The sequence below is a fragment of the Equus quagga genome, chromosome 2 (assembly GCF_021613505.1).
Source record: "Equus quagga isolate Etosha38 chromosome 2, UCLA_HA_Equagga_1.0, whole genome shotgun sequence".
In the NCBI taxonomy this organism is placed as follows: domain Eukaryota; kingdom Metazoa; phylum Chordata; class Mammalia; order Perissodactyla; family Equidae; genus Equus; species Equus quagga.
Genome location: NC_060268.1, coordinates 52228656 through 52252085, shown reverse-complemented (window position 1 = coordinate 52252085; position 23430 = coordinate 52228656). Strand labels below are relative to the sequence as shown.

The window sequence follows — 23430 nt, the reverse complement described above, 5'->3', positions numbered from 1 at the left end:
ATGGGCAGCTGGTCACACATCCAGCTGCCAATATGACTTAGATGGACCATAACATGAATTGAATGACTTGCAAACTAGAAGCCAAGTTATTTCCAAAACTTCTTGCTTTGGACCTCTTCTTCCAGCCAGAGGGCAGCAGCTGAGCGCTGGGCCCCTGGGCATCCTATCCATCTCACAAGCAGGACGAGGACGTCACTTTCAGGAATGTGCTCTGACCTGTCTGACCTGTGTGTCCATCTTAGCAAATTACTGGTCCCTGGTCATTACTCACACTTGACATTGTTTTGCCTTCTTGTGACAAAGTGAATGTTACAGCTGAGTGTAAAGGGCCTTTCCACAGCCTGGGAGAAAAACAGAAAGGTGATGGGCAGCCTCGTCTCCTCAGAGAAATGGAAACTTTGGCTTATTAACACATCTGTTATTTCTGTCTTCCTCACAGACTGAATAAAGACCACTTTTTAAATAAACTCACGCTTGGGAAAAGACTGATCACTTTGAATACCTAAAGATGAGAAGGAGAAGAAAAACTTCTAGCCAAGCAGAAAACCCAAAGAGAGTGTAGTTCTAATGACAGTATCCCAAGCAGAGGGAGGTAACTTCTTAAAAATACTGCTTTTCAGCTTCTAAGCAGACAAGAGCTGCTTAGGCCTAACAACCCCACAGAAAAAGAGAAGAATGTCTGGGGAAAAAAATCAGGAACTGCTCTTCTGGAACCCAGAGGGAGTACAGCACACACCTTAGATAACCTTGACTGATAAAATGTAAATATCCTCAACAGACCTCCCCTGATAGGAGAACTGTGCAAGTTGACCTTCCCATGGCAACAGAGCTGAGTCACAGACCTGAATTGGAATTGCAAATCCACCATGTATTAGCTGCATGGCCCTGTGCAAGTTATTTACTTCCCTGGGCTTCAGGGTGCCGAACAGCAAAATGGGGATAACCACCAATTTCACAAGGTCGTTCTAAGGAACATGTGGAGTAATAGACATAAAACACCTAGTATGCTGCTGGGCATACTGGTAGATTCTATTATTATTAGTGGTATAGTATCTTTACATTTCTGAGTATCTCGGTTCCTACTAAACTCTACATGTTTGTGTGGATGCTTCTGTCTGTCTGTCCACTGCTCTCCTCTTGGGTTTTTCTTCTATCCCCAACACAGTCATCAGATTTGCTCTGACAGTTAGATGCTCACCCCTAAACTGGCCTTGGTTTCTCTTCACGGAGAGAGCATCACAAAGTCTCAGGAGGTTAGGAAAATGGAACAGAGCTGTGCAGTCCAGTGGGATCGTGAACAATATCCCAGCCCCTCCTCAGGACCTGATAAGGCTGTGGGCAGAGGGGTGGACGGAGACGGCTAGGGCAGCCCACACAGCCCTGACCTTCTCTGAAACCAGAGCCACTGCACTTCCACTGGTTTACCCATGGTGCTTTCACATATACATTCGTTTGAATAAAGAGTTCCACAGCTAAAGAAATTGGGGAAAAAGCTGGCTCTAGACTAACATTTCCATTTGTTAGAAGAGGAAACTGAGGCCTCTAGAGATAACGTGACAGGTCAGTGAGGGAGCCAGGACTAGAAGCCAGGCCTCTTCCCATCCTTCCCGGGCAGCTATCTCTGAGAGGTACAGAGTCCTGCGCACTCTCACCCAGTCCTGCTCTGAATCATGGCAGCACACTCCGCACCTGGCAACAGCCCATGATGTTGTATAAACAGTCACGCCAAGGACAAGAACTCAGCAGGCTTATTCATCCAGGGCTTTTAATGGAAAGGAGACCATTAAACAGAATGGCAAGGGTTTCCTCCTTCAAAACATTTCACTGGGCTATGAAAGTTCCTGACTTTTCATATATACACATGAATCTATTCTCTCTCACTCAGAGTTCTCAAAGGCCTAGAGAGAAACAGCTTTCTTAAAAACACAGGGGACTAAAGGCCCCCTGTGATGGCAGGATGTTAATAGCTATTGAAAATATTTTCCACTTCAGACTACTTTGTCGATTTACAAAAGATTTCACCATCACACAGACTCAGAATCAGCACAGCTCAGATCATATTCTCTAAAGTTCAACTATGCGGTAAGACCCCAATTCAATATGATACATCTATAATAGCTGGTGTTGGTTCTGTTTCTTAGCGCACGTGCACCTAAGAATACATTGCATATAGATTTGGATAGGAAAATGGATACATATGTTCATGAAGTTCTTTGAAAATTACAGGGGTTTAATTTCAAAATTATCTACTACCAATTTTAATTTTAATGTTCAACAATTTTATGAACATTATATTCCACACTTATCAACTTCTCAACATGAAATTTGTGCTCAGAAATTAATTAGTATTTCCCCTCCCATATTAGTAATGGTTTTTAGTATATAAATAAAAGTCCATGGCTAATTCATCTGAGTTATTAACACAGTTTAAGGTGATAGTCTATAAAGAAACTTGTTATGGGTTGAATTGTGTCCTGTAAATAAAGATATGTTGGAGTCTTAACCCCCAGTGCCTCAAAATTTGGCCTTATTTAGAGAGAGGATCAAATTAAAATGAGGACATCAGAGTAGGCCCTAATCCTATATGACTGGCTCTAACAGGCCCTAATCTTATATACATCTTTATACATCAACAGCAGAAAATTTGGATCCAGGGACAAATACACACACTGGGAGAATGCCATGTGAAGACGGGAGTGATGCTGCCACAAGCCAAGGATTGCCCAGAGCCACGAGAAGCTGGAAGAGGAAAGGCAGGGTTCTTCCCTGGAGCCCTCAGAGAGACCATGGGCCCTGCTGACACCTTAATCCCAGTCTTCTAGCCTCCAAAGTGATGAGACAATAAATTTGTGTGGTTTGAGCCACCCAGTTTGTGGTCCTTTGTTATGGCCACCCTAGGAAACCAACACGAAACAGAGGCATCATAACCAACAGTCATTCACTAAGTGCCTACCATGTGCGAGGCAGAGAGCAAGGCTCTAGGGAGACAAAGAAAAAGACACCCCCTCATTTCTATGGGTCTGTTTAGATGCATAAGTATATGGGGTACGCAAATTTTGCAGCAATATGTGTGCACGCATATGTGGAGTGCTTAGCAGCAGCTGGCTGGGGACCACGTGGCGGGGGAGCCTGGGTAGGCTGCAGTTCAGAGGGGATGATCACCGAGGCATGGGGCAGTCAGGGAAGGTCTCGGGGGAAGCAGGCCTTCAGCAAGGCCTTGAGAGACAGGGAAGACTCGGATAAACTGCGATAAACTGCGAGACGGCTGGGGAGAGACTCCAGGCATGGGCGAGGGCCTTAGCAAGGGTTCTGAGGAGACAATAAGTGCCACGTGTTTGGGAGATAATAAGTGAACCTGTCCAGTGAGGGCAGACCAACAGAAAAAAAAAAAGGAGGTACTATTGAGTTGGCTGAGTAGTCTCACCCAAGAGGAGCCAACTAGCCAAGAGGGTCTGAGTCCTGCAGCCCAACCAGGGGTGCCACACTGAACCACATCAAAATACTGATATTTTGCCATTTACTTTCTTACAGTTATTTTAATCAAAAGGAGAGATATGATCATCATCTTCTTCTACCCTTTGTCCTCATTTGCTATTTCATCGGAGAGAGGGCGAAGACCCAGGACTGAATCTCTCAGGTAGCTTGTTTGAGGAAGAAGGTTCTGGTAAAAATGAATTATCCTAGAGAAGGAGGGGTCAGGCTCTAGGAGAGAAGGGGTTTAGCTCTGGAGGAAATCAGGTGAGTGGAGCAGAGGGAATCTGCTCTGGGAATCAGACTCCAGTGAAGGGCACATGCCCGCCCCCCCGCCCCTCCCCTCAAGCTCTCACACACTCTCCTCGTGTTCCCCCCAGTGTCTCTGCCCCACTTCCAAGCTATCTCCATCAGGGTCCCTGGAAGCAGATGGGACCCAACTGGCCCTGAGAGAAACACACTGATGAACAAGTACACTGGCAATCAGGAGATGGGATGCAAGATGCTGGGGGTCCTTGTTCTGATAGGGTACCTATGTTCTGCTCAAAATTTTAATGCAGCCTAGAACTTTCTGGGTCTATCTGTTCACGTAAATGATCCAAATTTTATATTTTTAAATATTAAAATAATGGTAAGAGACTAATAAAATATCTGTATTCTGTATGTAAAAATACTACCATGTAGACAACACTGAAAAGTGGCATGGCCCTGCGTAGGACAGGGCTCAGGAGCAGAGCAGAGCTGACATGTGGGGTAAGTACCCTCCCCAGACAGCCGGCTCTAAGTCGAATAAGGATGAGTGCTCTCAGGTAAGGTCTGTGCAGAGACAGGAGGCAAGGCCTGGGGGTATGAGCAGAGGATGCTCCGATTTATAGAGGACATAATAACATCAAAAAGAGATGCAGCAGGCACAGCCCAAGGGGGAGGAGGAGAGGCAATTTCAGGAAGGGGAATGACTCCAGGAGGGTCCAAGGGAGAAAAGCGAAGAACAAGGGGCACTGGGTTTGGCATTCAAAGGGAAGTGATTTGGCATTTAGTCACTGCCTCTCTGATCACCATTACAAACTGGACACCGTGGGGGGTCCTTTGCCTATATTAGCTCATTTACTCATTGCAACCAGGTATTATTGTGCCTGCTTTAAAGACGAGGAAACTGGGCAGCAGAGAAACTAAATGTTTGGGAGCTCATCTGTGGCCTGCAGAAAGCAGTCTCAGGCAGTTGACATCTTCTGTAAGAGAAAGACTAAAAGGAGCAGGAAGCCTCCCATATCCACCCCAGGAACCCATGACTCCAGAAAAAGACGCTGCCTCTGTTGTAATTGCCTCCAGAAGCCTCCAAACACACCATCATGATGCTGGGCCAAATATACCATTTGCCACACCCCTCCAATGTGAGTAATTCCTCTCCCCAGTGATTTGGGAACAGTGCACAGAAGAATGGCCCAACTGGCAGTGGCAGCTATGTGTGGCCAGCTGTCCCGTAGCATCCCACGTCCTCAAAACACACTAAGCATCTTCTATGATCGTGTCAAAGAATAAGGCCCAGCCCTGCCCTCAGTCGGCTGCAGTTCTAACAGGGCCCTGGAAATTCTCCGAGAAGCTTTGCTTCATCAGAAGCCAATAAGCCATTTATATCTTCCTGCTTTCAAATCTGAGCCAGCTCCCATCCCCCGGCCTTTGCACGTGGCAAACTCCCTCCAAATGGACCAGAGTCATCTCACCAGGGAGGGTCATCCAGAGTTCTTGGCACCTTGCAATTTTGTGGGCTACGATGTCTCAGGGAGGGGCAGCCACACTGAAGGTACATCAGAGGAAGTGGCCCTAGCCTGGCCTCTGGCTCCCAGTGACTCAGGCCCAGGAACACAGCCAAGATATGGTGACAAAATCACCCAGAACAGCCTTAGTTACCACCATCACCTTCAAGTGCAGCCACCACCCAAGGACTTCAGTCCTAGGGAAACACCCCTCCCCCCTCCTCCTCTCTAGGCTAATTCTTCTGCAATGAGTCACCAACACATCACAGATGGCACTCAGGCTGCACACCTGGTCCACCCAGTGTGAGGAGCATCACTGCGCATACTGTGGCCCCACGTTTCTGCCCTGTGCTCCTCACAGCCCTGGAGTTCTCAGGCACCCACAGGAGGATGCCAGGAAGAACAGGAGGACCTTTGGCCACCAGTGCCACTTTTGCCTGGATTATATGAGGGTTCAGGATGACATTTTGATTTAAAAAAAAAAAAAAAGAGGGTTCTATTGCTTTAAAAAGTTTGAAAAGCACTGTTCAAGACAAATAGGCAAACTGGTACACAACTTAGTTACCAACTCCTGCTTGACACAGAACACATGTGCCTCTTTCTTTGGGAATACTTGATTCTTCTTTAGTGGTGACACACCCCTCAGCGCCTCACAGCACCAATGTCAGCACCAGAAACCCTCACAAACATCTCCCAGGCACGATGCATGGGTCAAACTCCAAAAGACCCAATCCCCGACTTCCTCTATCCTGCATACGGGGACAGCCACCATGGCCCCTGTCCTGTCACTCAGTCCAGTTTGGAGCCCCTCTTCAAAAAGTACTCCTTCTGGGGGCCGGCCCAGTGGCACAGGGGTTAAGTTTGCACACTCTGCTTTGGTGGCCCAGGGTCTGCCAGTTCAGATCCCAGGCACAGACCTACGCATCACTTATCAAGCCATGCTGTGGCAGGTGTCCCACATATAAAGTAGAGGAAGATGGGCACAGATGTTAGCTGAGGGCCAATCTTCCTCAGCAAAAAGAGGAGGATTGGCAGCGGATCTTAGCTCAGGGCTAATCTTCCTGCAAAGAAAAAAAGTACTCCTTCTGCTTCCCCGTGTGCTAAGCCGCCCACGTGCCCCTGGACACAGCCCAGGCCCATTTCTCTGACCAGTCGATCAGCTCCAAAACGGACAGACAGGGCAGGGAGCAGTGAGGGCAGAAGGGGACACCTCCCCAGCAACACAGGGCCCCACTCAATCCTGGTTAGCAATAGGGGGTCCAGCGGCTGAAGGCTGACCATCCCGCTCCCTTTGTTTGATTATGAGCTTTTACTCCCAAACTCCTTCTTTGGAGGATGTTCAAAGCTACAGAGAAACTGAAAAAATAGCTCAACTACATAACCAAAGTACCATTATCACAAGTAAGAAAAGTAACATTTATTCAATAATATCTAATACATGGTTCATATCCAAAATTGTACAATTATCCCCATGTATCTTTTACAGATTTTTGATCCAAGATCTAATCAAGGTTCACTCATTTGATGTCCTTTATCACCAACAGATTCTCATCTCTGTTTTTTTTAAATAACATTGAATTTATTGAGGAGTTCTGGCCAATTGTTTTGGAGAATGTCCCACATTTTGGGTTTTTCTGTTTCCTTATTACTAGATTTAGTTAAACAAGTTTACCATGAATGTTACATGGATAATATTGTGTACCTCTTAATCACATCACCTCAGAAGTCACATAATATCAGGTTGTCCCACTACCAGTGACGCTAAACTGGATCACTTGGTTAAACTATTGACAGCCAGATTGTGCCACTGTCCCTTTAGAATCAGTAAGCAATCTGTGAGGTGATCCTTTGAGACCTCGTGAATACACTCTTCCACAATAATCTTTCACCAACTAGTTTTTGCATCCAGTGATGAGCCAACCCGGGGGTAACAAAATAGAGATTTTCTAAATTTATCAGCTGATGTTCCATAAAGAAGAGCTTTCCCTTTTTTATTTTCTCTCCTTCTCTCTCTCCCTGATTATTATTATATACTCACAAGTCTCTTTTTATTATTCAACATGTCATAACTCATTATTGTCATTATTCTTTTTGATGCTCAAATTGTCCCACTTTGGCCAGTGAGAGCCCTTTCAGATAGGCTTCTGGGTCCTCTGATAGGACCCCATTCATCTTTGCTTTCTAGCACGAGATGTCCCAGGCTCACCCTGTACTTTCCCTGCTCCAACCTGGAACCAGCCATTTTTCTGGGTCCTTTGGGTGGGACTCACCCTCGTTTTAGCAGAGAAGCAAGTTTACATTCTCTCACCTTGCTTAGTCATAACTTCATTTTCCTTCCTCCCTTCCTCCTTTCCCTGTCATTCATCACCTGCATGAGCACAGAGAGCCATCTGTCCTTGGTAGAAAGTGGGGAGAAGGGCATAAGTGATGGGAAAGAGAGACAAAGACCCACAATAAATTTAGGGACATTACCAACCATTCACCAGTCAATGACAAGCTGCCTTTTTCATGGATGACCACACTATTGGCTAACTCCAAGGCAAGGCCTGTATTTCAATAAGTCATTGTGTCATGATTCCATTTATGAAATTTACATATTATCTCACATCATTTTATTGTTTTATTTTATACTTATATAAAATATACACACAAGAATAAGTACTACCTACCCCCTGGCACTCCTATCTCCTTCTCTCAATGTTTTTGTCTCCATTCAAACTCTTCCTGAGACCCTGTGAAACTATGTGCTTCACTTTTATTTTTTTAAGATTGGCCCTGAGCTAATATCTTTTGCCAATCTTTTTTTTCTTTCTTCTTCTCCCTAAAGCCCCCCAGTACATAGTTGTATATTCTAGTTGTAGGTCCTTCTAGTTCTGCTATGTTCTAGTTCTGTGGCCTGAGGTCCGTGTCAGGATCCGAACCAGCGAAACCCTGGGCCACCGAAGCAGAGTGAGTGAACTTAACTGCTCGGCCACAGGGCTACCCACTCTGTGCTTCATTTTACTCCCACTAGGATATAAGTTCCGTGAATGACAGGCATTTTTTTATTTACAGCTTTGTTCGCAGCTATTCTCACAGTGGCTAGTACAGTGCCTAGAATACAGTAGGAGCTCCATAATTGTGAATGAGAAAAATGGCTTGCCCAGGACCACAGGCCTCAAGGTGAGCAGGCCCTCCTATGTATTCTTTAAGCCTCTTTCAATGTCACTCCCAAGCAGTTACTCCTGTCCATGTTCCCAGATCCATTCTTACACTCTGGATCCTGACAACTTGAACTACCACCTCATCGTTGTTTATTTATATGTCTGTCTCATCTGAAAAACTGCAAGTTCCTCTAAGGCAAGGACAAGGTCAACTTATGTCCATGGCTCAGCACTTAGCACAGCAGGTGGCACAATTCCTGAACTCCTCCTGCCTCCAGCCAGTGCTCCCCAGAGCTGCCTGCTGGCTTTCCTCTCCAGGCAGCCTCTCCACTGCAGGCTCAGGGCCCACCGGCAGCTCACAATGGGCCCTTTGACTCGACTGGACTGGGCTCTTTCAGGAAAAACACGTTCCTTGCCACAGTATCTGTCACTAAGGCCAGTGTCCCTATAGCTTTGAGGCAACACAAAGCCGGTGTTCACCAAGAAACAAGAGGTGGGGCATGAGGCCGGGAGAGCCAGCCGCACAGAGAAGTCTGACTTCTGGGAAGGTGGGAGATGGGGTGGCAAGGTCGAGAGGGCCTTTCATCAACGCGGATGCTGACAGGCAGGCTCTGCGAACAGCCTGGAGAGAGGTCGGTGGGGGAGAGGGGTTAAAACGAGAGTGTACAAAGATTAGAACTAGTCAGAGCTCAGCCTCAGAAATAGCTTACTTGCTCTTTTCTTTCAATCTTCTTTTCACTTTGCTCAGAAACTGGATTCTCGGGAGGGACAGTCAGCCGTAGTCTGCAGACATTTGCCTAGGAGAGAAGAAGATGAGAGGCCAGTTATGAACCCATGTTGGGGGCAGAAAGAGCCAGGTGACCTGGGGATTCTCAGACCCTGTTTCTCCTGGTTAGCAATGGGGGTGATGGTCCCACTCACACAGGGACTCTGAGGGTAAGAGCAGCCTTTGCCTGGCCCATCATAGGCACTCACCACCAGGCTGCTCAAAACGATGACGCAACTGAATAATTTCAGAGTTCAAACCTTTTTCAATGGCTCAGGTTCTATAACAGTATAGAATGATCTTATTTCACATGCACAGGTCAAAATACAGTGAGGGATAGAGGCCAAAACACACACAGTGGTGACTGGGGTGTGCAGGTACTTTCCACTTGACCATATATTAAATTTTTCTATAATAGATACCTATATGTTTAATCACAAAGTTTTTTTAAAAAGTCTATAAACCATGTTCACAGCAGCATTTTTCACAATAGCCAAAAGGTGGAAGCAATCCAAATGTCCATCAATGGATGAATAAATAAAATTAAATTAAATTAATTAAATAAGTATATAAAATAAAATGAATAAATAAAATGTGTTATATACATAGAATAGAATATTATACAGCCCTAAAAAGTAAGGAAATTCTGACACATGCTACAACATGGATGAACATTGAGGACATTATGCTAAGTGAAATAAGCCAGTCATCAAAAGATAGATACTGTATGATTCCACTTATACGAGGTGCCTGGAGTAATTAAATAAATTCATACAGACAGAGTAGAATGGTGACTGCTAGGGGATGAGGAGACCAAGGAATGGAGAGTTCCTGCTTAATGGGCATGGAGTTTCAGTTGGAGAGGATGAAAACATTCTGGAGATGGATGGTGCTGATGGTTACACAACAGCGAGAATGTACCTAATGCCACATGATGTCTCTTTCACCCTGTTGTCACAGCCTGATTCTGCTGTGACATCTCCCAGGGAGAAGTGATCCTGTCATAAATTAAAAAAAGCCAAAGAGGGCCTCAGCAGCACCCAGGATACCCAGCCCACAGTCACGAGGGCTCAACTCACAGGAGTGCTGCTTGCCCCTGTTATGGGTTGAAGTGTGTCCCCTAAAATTTATCTGTTGAAGTCCTAACCCCTAGTACTTCAGAATATGACCTTATTTGGATACAGGGTCTCTACAGAAGTAATCAAGTTAGGCCATTAGGGCAGCTCCTAATCCAAAAATGACTGGTGTCCTTACAAAAAGGGGAAATTTGGAGACAGACATGCCTACTGGAAGAACGCCACGTGAGCGTGCCACGGAGAGGGGCCTGGAACAGATCCTTCCCTCACAGCCCTCAGAAGGAGCCAACCCTGCCGACACCTTGATTTTGGATGTCTGGCTCCAGAACTGTGAGACAATAAATTTTCTCTGTTTAAGTCATCTGGCTTGTGGTACTTTTCACAGCAGCCCTAGCAAAATAATACACCCTCCAACTTGGTTTGCAGGCTCATAGATCTGCACCGGTCCACCGGGCAGCCTCTGAGCAAAACTACCCTGCAGCCTGGAAGTCCAGGGTTGGATGAGATTGCAAAAGACCTTTTGAGTCCAACCTGTCAGCCTAGGAAGGAACCCTCATCCATAACAATGTATCTGGCAGGTGGGCACCCAGCCTGAGGGTACCATTTTCCATGCACAAATCAGAGAGCCATTTGGGACACACGTTAGCATCTCCACATACACCATCACCCCCCTCTGAGGCACCCCACTTTATTACTCGGCACCTCTAACTTCCTGGTAACAAACTTACAAGTTCTTCCTCAGAACTCCTACCTAACGGACCCAGGTTGTCCTCAGGGACTACAGCAAAATTCCCTTTACTCTAGACAGGCCTCCTGTCCCCTGGACCTCCTTTCTTCTGCACTGAACAACCCCAGTGCCTCCAGCCACATGATTTGGTTTCAAGACCCATCTCCATCCTCACTCTCCTCCGGGCAAGCTTCATCCCCCAGTGACCCCTGGGTCAGATGTGTCTTGACTCCCAGGGCTATCACTGCCTCTGATCTGGCCAACTTTGCACCAAACCTTCAAAGCTCACCATCAGTCATGTTGGCCAAAGAGAAACCAAGCCATTCCACCGGGTAGCTGTCTTAGCTGACAGATGACAACACTGATGGGAATCCAAGTCCCTCCAGAGAAAGGCAACCCTCTGACTTCATGTCACCTGGACTGGCTGAAACCAGCTGGCATTTGCACAAACATCAAAGTGTGACCCACACCAGGTAGACAATCCAAGTCTGTGATGCTCAATACTCCTCTCTGATAGCCCGGATCTAACCCACAGCATAATTTTGCAGAGAAAAGGAGATGCTTTTCTCCGGCACCACAAATCATACACACACACGTGTGTGTACATACCCATGAGGAACACACATGCACATACTTGCACAGGTGCACACATGCACACACACAGGTTCCAACACCTACTAGTTATGTTGAGTACAGGCAAGCTATTTAATCTCTCCAAATCTCAAGGGTAAAATGCAAATAAAAGGAAGACATGTGGCACACAGTAAGCCACTATCAGTGTTAGATATTTTGAGAATTATCTAGATATTATCATCATCCTACAGGCTACAAAATGAAATAGGCCTCCTTGGCCTCACACCTCTGCTTTCCATGATAATAACAATTTGGCCACAGGATCTAGTGGGCATTAGCATGGTAAGAGATATCTTCTTGTAGGTTGATTGCCCTACAGGGATAATCCCCAATGGCAATAATTTTCAGAATAAACTAAAAGACTGAAGAGGAGACGAGGCCCAGAAGGGATCCCATGGGTCCAATCCCCCAAGAGTGAGATGTCCCCTTCCCCTGCTTGAGACAAGTCTCTATCTGCTATCAATCTGGGTAGTTCTGCCCATCCAGAACTCTGATATTCCTCAAGATCCTTCCTGCAGCTCTCTCTGACCCATGTGTACCCTAGGTATGCAAAGCCACTGGATAAACAGAATGCATTTCCCTAAACCATCAGTTTTAGCTGGTGATGGATAAGGACAAAGTAAAATGAACCTGTAAAATAGAACATCTGCCTTTCAAGACATCTGGCAGTTGCAGCAGGTGCTTGAGGCTATGCCCAGGTCCCTGGGTCAGTGCTGCCTCTTGTCATTGCAGGTGCTTCATCGGAAACAGTAAGGCATGGATGACCCGTGGTGCTAGCATTCTTCCATCAGTGCTGACCCAGAGATGGACTGACCAGACAGATGCAGTTTAAACCAGCTTAGAACAGGATCACATGCCTTCCTAATAAGATGGTCAAATGTACTGTCACGTGAAAAGGAGAAAGTTGCAGGAAAAAAATGTTAAGAATAACTTCATTTTTGCTCTTTAAATACACTCTGATAATTCATGTTGATTTAGAGAAAAAATGTCTTTAAGGAAACACAACCAACTGGTGGTGGTGCTGAGCTCTAGACAGTGGGATTTCTGCATTTGCAACAGTTCCAAGGATGGGTAAATTTTTAAATTAAAATAATAATAATAGTAATAACAGCAATAACAATGACTGAGAGAGAATGTATCAGAAAGATAGAGATATCAGTCCCTCCCAGCCCCACAGGACTGGTTCAGGAACAGCAAAGAGAACACCCCACAAGTCTAGAAGGTACTCTGAATTCCTTAACAGAAGCACTATGTAACCCATGAACGCAGCCACTAGGTTGACCAAGTACTGTTGACTTCCCTTTATCCATTCGCTTTCAGGAATCTCCCACTGAGTAAGATGGAGGCAGCGTGGCTTATCTCTATCAGCATTTTATGATGCTGATCTCCATGGTTTCCTGAAACTCAGATACACAATACCCAGAGCTGCCCCAGGCTGGCTTGTACCTGAGAGGCAGGCAGGCAACTTTATTCCTAGGGGTTCCGACAGCAGCTGGCTCAGCTGGCTTGGGTTCTAAACAATGGGGAGAACTGCATCTTATTTATCCAGAGCACCACTGCAATTGGACCAGCCGTCCCTGGAAGCCTGGGTCCCTTCCATTGGATGAAAAGCAGGAAGATGGACTCAGCGTATTTCACCACTCAGTTACTGAGCATCCACTACTCGTAAAATACTTTTACGGGCTATGAGGGTCCCAAGATGAAAAAGAAACAGCATGCCCCCAGGAACCATAATCCAGAAACACACCCAAACAAGGCAATCCCCGAGTGTAAGTAATACAAGGTCCTAGTAGGCATGGCAGCTTGGTGGTTAAGGCAAAGTGGAACTGCACCTTCTGGATTCCAATATTGGTTCTGACACCCACTAGCTATGAAATCTTTGGAAAGGTACGTAATCTTCAGTGCTTCAGTTACCTTGGTTGTAAAACAGAGCTAACAACACTGCAGAACCACTCTCTTTGGATTGTGCCAAGGACTAAATTAGCTAATACGTACAAAGGTATTAGAACAGTTTCTGGCACATTTTAAGTACTCTGTAACTGTACTTTCAGTAACTGTACTTTCTTACCATGGGAATGTAGGAAAGAGAACAATAATCTTAACTGGAGGTGGGAACATATGGGAAGGCTCCTAGAGGTGACATTTGAGCTGGGTATAGAAGAACAGAAAGGACTTTTCAGGTCATTGAGGTCCAGAGAATCCATCATCAGAATAACAACAGATGCCCACCATGCAAGGCACTCATTCCACGCTGGCCAAAGGCACAGATGTTGGCGTGTTCCGAGAATGTAAGTGGGCCTGCAACCTAAGCTAGAGCAGGAGAGGAAAATGGACAAGTAGGCGGGGTCAAACTCTAACAATCTACAAATGCCTGATGGAGAAGCAGGGGGCCTGGTGGAAGACAATGGGGAGCCACTCAACTCCTTGGAGGAAGGGACTAACTCAAATCTGAGTTCAGTGGTTCCATAGCAGTTATTGAGCACCTCCTATTGTGTTCCATGCACTACCACACAGACGGAAGGGAAAAAACGGAGAGAGATCAAACAAGATTTGTACTTCAGTTGCTTTCGTAGCCATTTCAGGGCTTAGCATAGTATCTACACATAATAGGCGCTTGCTCAGTAAATGTCAGTAGGGTTTCTTTTTAGGTTGAACGGAAAACACTGTAAGGAAGAATATACCTGAAACTCTCCAGAGAGTCTTCCACTTTCTTCCAACCCCCCTGGGAGAGATAGCAAGGGAGGGGCAGATAGCGTTCAAGCCTCCTCCACAAGAAAACACACAACCAAGCCCTTGTCTGCAACTCAGGGCACCTGGGAGCCAAGTGGGTCCTCCTGGCCTTGTTTCTGACTCCCTCTGGGGAGGCAATGGGCTGGGTCTCCATCTAGCGGGGACTTTGGGGATCCAAGTACCATCATGCTCTCAGTTTCCGGGATCCAGGCCCACCCAAGGGAAAACTATCCATTTCAAATAAAAAGGGGTGGAGAAGATGACCCTGGGAGGTGACAAGGGGCTTGCTAACCAGTTTACAAAGATGGATTTCCCTAAGGAAATTAGCCAAGTGCATTTACATTTCTCTCGGGCCTTGTCCACTTTGTGACTGTGGGTCCCTGCCCAGCTCCACCTAATGACAGAAGGTGTGGCTTCTGTGAGTGTGGCCAGGAGGACAGACTCCATACTCCCTGTGCTCAGCACAAGCATAAAATCTCCGGGATCCGCAGGGCAGGCTGTGTGGAACAGGGCAGACCCCATCTGGAAGAGGCCTCTTAGTTCTGCCGTGGCCCTGAACTTGCAGGCCTGATTATCTATATCAGGGTGGGGCAAGCTTTTTCTGTAAAGGGCCAAATAGTAAACATTTAGGTTTTGCAGGCCACTGTGAAAACCATTCTCAGCTCAGAGGCTTACAAAAGCCAAGAGGGCTGAATCTGGCCCAGGACAGTAGCTTGCTGACCCCTGATCTACATACTTGGCCATTTTTTCCAGGTGGTATAAAGCATTTCAGAGCCCCCCTCTCCTGTGGCAGGGCCGACTCCAGACGAAATTCATAAACAGGTGGACGGCGACCTTTCCTTCCTGCTCTCACTGGCTCACCTCTGTACCAGGCACATAGTGTGCCTGGGAACGCCAAGATCCAGCGAGAACACTCAGGGAAATGAATGCACACCAAGATACCAGTGTGACCTGGAGTGTTATGACTCCCCCACCGTGCCCCTCCACCACCTTGCCCTTCCACAAGGCCAAAGGCACCTTCCAGAACACTGATCCAGGAGTGGCTGCATTTCCAAGAAAGCTGTAAGGGGAAAGCCACACTTTAAAAAGTCGTTCTGCTCCTTGGCTGCACATCAGCATCACCTGGGGAGCTTCCTAAGCAATACTGACATTATTCTCTCCTTCCAAAGGTCCTCATTCAAATGGTCTGGGTGGGGCCTGGGCAGAAATATTTTCAGCTTCTCGGTGATTCCATGTGTAACCGGGGTTGAGAACCACTGACCTAACCAAAGGAATGAAACTCCAACTGTGCAACAGGATGAGGTAACTGGAATATTTGGAGGCCTTCCCGGAACTGTCAAACTCCTCACGTGGGCCAGTACTCCCATCCATTTGTCACCTGCTTCCTGCCCAGGTGGGTAGAGGGAATGCGCTGGCTTTATCCCAAGTCTCTTCCTGTTTCCCCACTTGCCAAGTCAATGTTAAGTGTGGCTCCCTTAGGACCATGGTGGCACTCCCTTTTAAGCACCTATTACACCAGGCTTGGGGAGGGAGGGTCCCTAAACCCTCTCCTCAAGTGTTCATCACGGGTGACGCAAGCAATGACAGGCTGCACAGGCCTCCAGGGAAACATGGAAGAGGAGGGTTCAGGGCAGGCTTCCTGGAGGAGCTGACCCCTCATCAGAGGAGAGTATGAAAAAAGGCAAGGAGGCGAGGAACAGCATGGAAAGCTTGGGGAATGGCAAGTAATTTGGACTATCTGGAAAGAGAATACGTGGAGAGAGGAACAGCGGAGGCAAAGGGCAGATCCGAAGGGCCTGGATAATAAACTAAGGAGTTGGTGCTTTCTCCTGGCAGTTCTCGGGGGCTCTTCAGGCAGAGTCAGATGACTGGATTTTGCATTCTAGAAAGATCGCTCAGGAACAATCACTTAAAGAACAAAGAAGAGCCGGCAGTGACTCTTGTGTGACTGACACTTAGGAAATAGCGTTCCTCTAAAGAGGGAAAGAGGCAAATACCAGTGTGTTAGTCTTCTGCATGGTGGAGAACACTGGACTGTTTTAGGTTGAGAGAGATCACCGCAGGAAGCGCTGAGACCATAACGCAGCTGATCGCTGAAAGTATTTTACATGGAAACATTTTAACGTGGTCTCTAGTTAGCCCTGGGTCCACAGCTCCCTGAACTCGATGAGACAGTTTTTGAGGGTGACTGACTTGAAAGGGTTTCCCAAGTGACCAGAAGCTCAGTGGCAACACCAGCCTCTGGGTTTCTTGTTTGGGTCTAGATAAACAGTGACAGAGCCCACTCATGCAGCCCTTCCTCAGGGCCCTGGAGGCAAGGAATGGGCCAGAACCCCACTCCTCACCCTCTAAGAACAACCACGGGATTGCTATCTTGAGGAAATCAAGTTTCCTTAAGAGTCCCCAAGACTCAGGTCTGTTCATCCCACGTCGGACACAGCAAGATGGTGAACCAAAGCACAGAGGTTGGGACTCTTTTTTGAGTCTACAACTGCCACATTTTAGTGGCAGAGGCTTTTTGGCTAAGCCCTGAGGATGTCAGGGTTCCAAACCTCACAACCCGGCCTGTCAGGAGCTGGCTCAGGAGGGCCCTGGTGAGGAGCCAACCTGTTTCCTGGGTGCAGTGGGCCCCCGCCCACCCGTCCCAGGTGGACGCTGCAGCCAGCTTCCTTCCAGCAGAGGGTGAAGTCCCACAAAGCCCTGTGTCCCTTCCTCAGAGCCCATAGGACCATACAGAAGTTATGCACAAAGATGTTTCTGTGAAAATGAAAAGGAAGCGAGGTAAACACCTATCCGACCCATTCACTGGGCAGCTAAGAAGAATTCTTTATTTTGAGCCAATCAGACTGAAATGGGACCCAGGAGAGTGGTACATTAGGTAGGGAGTAATGACTGACAGGCCCATTCAGGCTTTTAACAGAGGAAGCCTTTGCCAAATAAAAAGAAATATTGGCAAGAGCAGGCTAGGAGATAGCCCTATCCTTGTGGTCTTGTTGGGTTGGGTTTTGTTTTTTATATGTCACTGAGGGGCCATGATTCCAGCAACACCAGGCAACAGTCTCTTATTATCAATAGAGCGTGGTGCTGGAGGAAACCCTTGACAGGTCTATCATCTCACAGCACCCTAGCTGAACAGCCGAACCAAAAATATTTAGCTGCACAAAACAACACGTGCCTTCCCCCTAAAGCACACACCTGGCTACACAACTGACCTTTCATTTCAAAGCCTCGTTCTGTGGGATTCATCCATTTATAAAATTCCTTTCAAAATCATGAAGCCATGTCAATATTTTTTTAAATGTTTCCCCCCATTCTCCAAGGTCATCATTCCAGCTATGGTTATTCTCCAGCCAATTTATCCTCCTGCTGTTGCCATAGATAAAACTATTTTTAGTGCACAACTGGTTTGAAGATATTTTTTTTTTTAATTTCACAACCCCTGCTGGCTGACATCCATAAACGGTTCTCAGAGCTTTTATCAGCTGACAGAAATTACTCTCTGACCTATTGTTTTTTTTTCCCTTGAAAGATGATTTCAGATAAGAAGCAAGTACAAATTGTAGGTGGCAGCCATTAAAGAAAGGATAAACGGTGACAGTCTGGTCTGGCCACACCACGCTGGGCAGCTGACTCAGAGAACTCCCTGCTCAGTGTCAGCTGTCACCACCATTTCTGCTCAGCTTGAATGTCTGGATCAACAGGTCCTAGTTTCCCTGCAGCCCCTAATTTGGTAAGCTTTTGGATGAAACAGAAATGGTATTTTAATGGCTAACGTGTCATTGTTCAAGACCATTACTTGTCCACCGTCAGAGAGGAAAGAAAGAACGACACAGAGTTTACTGGAAAACTCTCAACTTCAGGAACACTTTTCATGATTACTCGTTTGGTCTACAATTTTATTTTCAAGACATACTGTTCTTGTTTTTCCAAAAAATAAGCATTTTGCCCTAAAGCAGGTCCAATGTGCCATTGTTATAAAGTATATGCCAAGACTGCCATTCAGATGAATGATATTTCCTCCTTTCAGTAGCCCAGTAATGTCAGTCACCCTACAAATTTCTACTCATCCTGCAAGACTAAACTCAAATGTCTCCTGCAGAGGGAGGGCTTCCTTAGATGCTTCAGGAAGAATCTTTCCTTTCAGCTTCCTCTCAACTTTGTCAACACTCTACCCCACTCTAACAACCATCACTTTGTATAATGGTAGTCTGTGACAATGTCTACCGCCACAGGTAGAGCAGGCCCCAACGCCTAGCCTTGCATCACACAGAAGATCTATAAATGTTGTTTAATAAATCAATTAACCAAAGGATCACAGCTTGCCACCATGCCCCCCCCCCACACACATACACAAACAGACAGCACCTGGGACATTTGCAAATCATGAGCAGAGTTGGAAATCATAAAGGGAACCCTAGAACTTTTAAGTATCTTCTTTCTAGAACAATCCTCATGTGTTCAGGACAGCCCTACAAGGTCTGATTCAGGGCCCTGACCCCTCCAGTCCCAAGTATTCCAGTTGCCTTATTCAAACGCAAAGTCTTCTCAATTGTGCCAGACACCAAAGCACTTATAACTAAAGAAATACTTGAAAGTAAACATTTGAGGGAAAAAACCTTCAGAAAGGTTATCTAGTATACTAGCCACATTTGCATCCACCACAATATCACTCTAGCTGCCCCAACCAGTCCCCACCTTGGGAGGAGGACTTAGAGAATTTCATGCAATCTGGTCCCATGCATGAGGCTATCCAGGCTCAGGGCAAGCTTTTCACAATTGCAATTGTGTTCCAATTGAGAAGGATTTCCATAGGAAAAAAAAAAGGCCAATACCCATCTTGGAGTAAGGTTGGGACTGTGGTTGGAAATCCTCTTGGACCTAATGAGGACCTTGCTTTATGAAGCAAATAATTGGACAGAGTTCTGTCAACCCTAAGTGTCTGGTGTACACATATGCACACACACAACTGCACACCCGCCTCCCTAGAACCTATCACTTGGCCCATACCCAAGAGTAACACAATGCTTTTCTTCTAGAGCTAAAGAAAGACAGCAGGTAAGGTGACTGCTAGTCACTTGGTTGAAGTATGTAAAAGCAAATAAGCATGTCTACAAGACGAGAAAACAGGAGTACCAGAGGGGGTCTTGGCTTGGACTTACCCACCGGCTTAGCTAAACCTTGGGGAAATGTGACCAGAGAAGTCTCAACAACAGAAAAGAGGCACCAAATGATAAGTACTGAATATCATGATGAATGGATGAACTAAAAAGCCACAAACCAAGGCCCTGGCAGTGTACTCTGAGGCGATGATCTTGGAAGAGACATGGAATGGGGAAGATGCAACCTGTATGTGCCTAGTATTTCTTCCACAGAGTATCCGGAGAGGTGAGAAAAGATGCCACTGAGATCGCAGAGAAAGAGCACTTCCAAAGGGCAACCTCCCTGGAGATGGTACCCAGGGTTGCCAGAGCTATCCCTGCCCCCTCTACCCCCCCACCCCGCTAATATTTAAATTAGAAAGAAGAAAGTGGTTTGCATAAACCCAAGTCCCACACAACTGAGCTCCTGGGTGGCCAGCTGCTGATCTCTGGTTTGTAAGGTGAAGCCTTTCTTGGCTAAGTCCACTCCAGAATCAGTGTTATTCTATCACCGGTGGCCACAAGTGACCCTTTCTGTTAATGGTTGGATGAAGGAAAGTTTGGATGTTAAAGACATTCATTATATTTGAGTCTCAAGGTAGGGCCATTGCAGAAATGTCTCTGTTGCTTTTTCAACTGTTGCCACTAAAGAACTTGGCTTGACAGAGGAGGCAGGAAGGACAGGAAATCTCTGGGAATTCCAGAAAGTCCCCTAAACCGTGGAGCCGGTGGGGCGCCCCTGGGGCATCAAAGAGAAGGGTCACAGCTGGAACTGGGACAGGAACAGAAAGTTGAGTCCAGAGCGGGGCGTCGGAGCCAGAGACCGGCTCCCGCGCGTCCCCATCCCCAGACCCCTACAACCAGGCGGCTGGGACCGGGAAGCGGGACGGCGGCGGCTCCCACCCCCAGCTACTCACCCTCCTGCTGGGCGCCCCGGGCGCCCTGGCGCCGCCGCCCGAGAGCAGGGTGACGGTGGACGTGGAGCGCAGCATCCCGCAGGGGCGGCCGGCAGCGGGCTCGGCGCGGCGCTGCTCCCGGGCGGAATAAGCGCGCAGGCCCGCCCTGCGCGGGGGCGTCGCGGCGCAGTAGCTTCTCCGGCTGCGGCGCGGCGGGCGCGGAGGGGGCGGGGCAGGGATGAGGGCGGAGGGACGGGGCCGGGGGCGGGGCCGGGGGGCGGGGCTGGGGGCGGGGCGCGAGCTCTCTGGCTAGACTCGTCAGGCCGCATTTTTCCCCGGAGCAGCGGATCCCGCCAAAGCTGAGCGCCGTCGTCTCCCCAGGGCGGAGCACCCTCCCAGGGTCGGTCTCGGGGCAGGAAGGAGCCCTAGACCCCTTGGACGCCCTGGCTCTCTCTGCTGCCTGCGGTGTCAAGGTCCACCTGCCGGGTCATCCTTACGATGCTCAGCGGCCCACTCCACTCCCGGCTGCCCCAAGAGGCTCTGCCACACCCCCGGGATCCCTGCGACCCTCACCTCATGTCATTCATTCAGTATTTGTTTACCATGGCTCCCTCCCAGCGGCCAACACAATCGACTGGCCCCTGTCCTCATGGAGTTTGGAGTCTGATGGAATCACCGAGAGATGACAGTTGTCGGTGCTCTGGTAGAAAAGGAGATACCTAGGGGACCACACAACCCGGCCTTAGGAATTGGCTTGTGTAGGAAAAGGCCTCCAGAGGTGGTGATGACTATGCTAAGACCTGAAGTACAAGCAAGAGCAAGCCAGGCATAGAGTGTTCATCACAAGTGCTCGTATTTATTCAATGATTCCTGGGGGCCGAGCTGAAAAGCACTTTGCACGTATAACCTCATTTAATCCTTACAGCTAGCCTTCGAGGTAGGCACTATTACCTCATATCCCCATTTTCCAGATGAGGACACTGACTCACCAAAAGATTGAGTAACACAGCAGGGGTCCCACTGGCTGGTAAGTGGCAAAACTGGGATGGACCCCACCATCTGACGCTAACACCTTGCTTGTCCCCAGGGCTGGCCCCCTAGCAGAGGGAGGAGGGAGTTCCAGGCCAAAAGAAGTGGCATGTGCAAAGATGGGAGGAAGACAAGAGAAGTTGTGATATATTTTTTAGGAGCTGAAAATAGCACAGTGCAAGAGGCAAATGGTAGAGAAGCAGGAGATCATGAAGAAGCTGGTGTGCTTAGCTGAAGGGTTGAGCCTTTATCCTGGGGATAAAGTGTTTTTCAGCAGGGGAAGACAACCTCTCTATCCTTACCCTTCACAGTCCAGGTCGAACACTGCCTCCCCACCAAGCCCTCCAGGATCCTCCTGCCCTGAATGCTCACCCTCATGAACCTAGCATCTCTTTGGGACCTTGTATTCTGTTAGAGTCATCCGCGTGTGTGTTCTTCCCCAGTGGGGTGTGTGTGTCCTTCCCCAGTAGTGAGCTTCCAGAGAGTAAGGGCCAGGCCTCGCCCTTCTCTGAACCCCCAGTGTGACACCAACATGGAAGATGCTCTAGAAATGTTGCTGAACAGAATTCCAAATGATCCTGTGAGACTCGCTCCTTCTGCAGGTGAGGAAACTGAGGCCAGAGTATCTAAGTGACTATCCCAAAGCCATACAGCCTGTTTCTCTGCCATCGCTGTCATCATTATCACCACAGCTGTGCCTGCTTTCTAAGTGCTTTATATGCATTTTCTGGTCAAATTCTCACCATGACCAACAAGGTGGATACTGTTATCTCCATTTTGCAAAACAGAAACTGAGGCCCAGGGACATTAGGTCAGTTGGTGAATAGCTGGGAGTGGACCTCTAGTCTTCTGACTCCAGATCCACTGCTTTTTTTACTACACTCCCCTGCAACTTCCCATCCACCCACCCTTCTAAAAAGACGTCATTCATGAGAAGTCTCCTCCCATCCTACTTCCCACCAGCCCCTCCTCTTGGGAGAGTTTTGTAAGACGAAAAGCTAGGTCTGCCTTTCAGTAAAAAAGTGGTCAAAAAGTGGCTGTTGAAAGCCAACATGGGTTAGAAATATCTGCAAATGTGTCTCAGTAGAAAGAGGCTAATGATTATCATTGTTTTGTTATGTTGCCCTGAGGAGAAAGAAAATGGGCTGCTGTTCAGACAGAGTCAAAATAACCTGGCATCATGAATGTTTATTTATATTATGGCAACCACCCAAGTGACCACCCGAGACAGAGTCAGCATGAGAGAGGAAACATGGCCCATGGAGTCGTTTTTCCCCCATCTATCCAACTCTTTTTCATGTTGTTAGTGTAATACTTATCACACTGTATTATAGTTCATTACAAAAGCAGCAGACTGCACACCAGCTTGTGAGCTCTCTCTGGGAACCAGATCTTGTTTACATTCTGCCTGCCCAGGACCTAGAGCAGTAATTGGCATGTTGCAAGTACACAGTCAATGTTGAATGAACGACGAAAGGATATAACAGAGCAATAATGCAACTCACTCATAGTCAAGCAAAACAGAAACTAAAATCCTTGCCAGCCCAGCTTCTAGGGTGGGCCAGGGTCTCTAAGAAGTTTGCCACCTGAAGCAGCCAGAGCCCCAGGATTATCCCAACCCAGAAAATTCCCCACACTGGTGATCACTAAGGGCTGTGGGTGGTGTGACTGAGCAGATCCCAGGCTCTGGCTTATGCTGCAGCCCCTACCTACTAGGCCGACACATAAGGAACTGCAAGAGAGAGGAGAGTGGGGTGCCCCCATAAAGTAGGAAAGGAGGAGAAGGAAGGAAAATGGGAAGACAAGTAGGGACTGAGAAATCAATGGAAAGGTGAATCTAGAATGGAAAGGAAGAAGTCAGAAGTGAAGTCATAGTCACAGGTTTCTATGAACAGTTTGGGGAGAAGATAAAAAGGAAGGACTGACTCTTTGTGACAGAAGAATCAAAGGCCAGCCACTTCTGTCCCAGCCCGCAGTCCTCCCCGGTGTCAGAACTGAGAGCGCTAAGAGGGCAGATGAGAGAGCGACAGAGATAGGGGTCTGCTGTGAAAGGTCACCCTGTTCCCT

General features: G+C 47.5%; 1 protein-coding gene across 2 annotated transcripts in view; it reads right to left on the bottom strand.

Moving 5' to 3' along the window:
- Positions 1-20551, bottom strand: part of MYZAP (myocardial zonula adherens protein) — a 118787-nt gene extending 98236 nt beyond the window's left edge. Inside the window, exons 1-2 of one of the 2 annotated variants that reach the window (XM_046654635.1) lie at positions 20356-20551; positions 9079-9165 (exon numbers count right to left, since the gene is read on the bottom strand). In XM_046654635.1, the coding sequence (XP_046510591.1) occupies positions 9079-9165; positions 20356-20430 (162 nt within the window). In that variant the 5' untranslated portion in view covers positions 20431-20551. The remainder of the gene's footprint in view (positions 1-9078; positions 9166-20355) is intronic. The other variant, XM_046654634.1, reaches the window with a different exon arrangement.
- Between the last annotated feature and the right edge of the window lie 2879 nt (positions 20552-23430).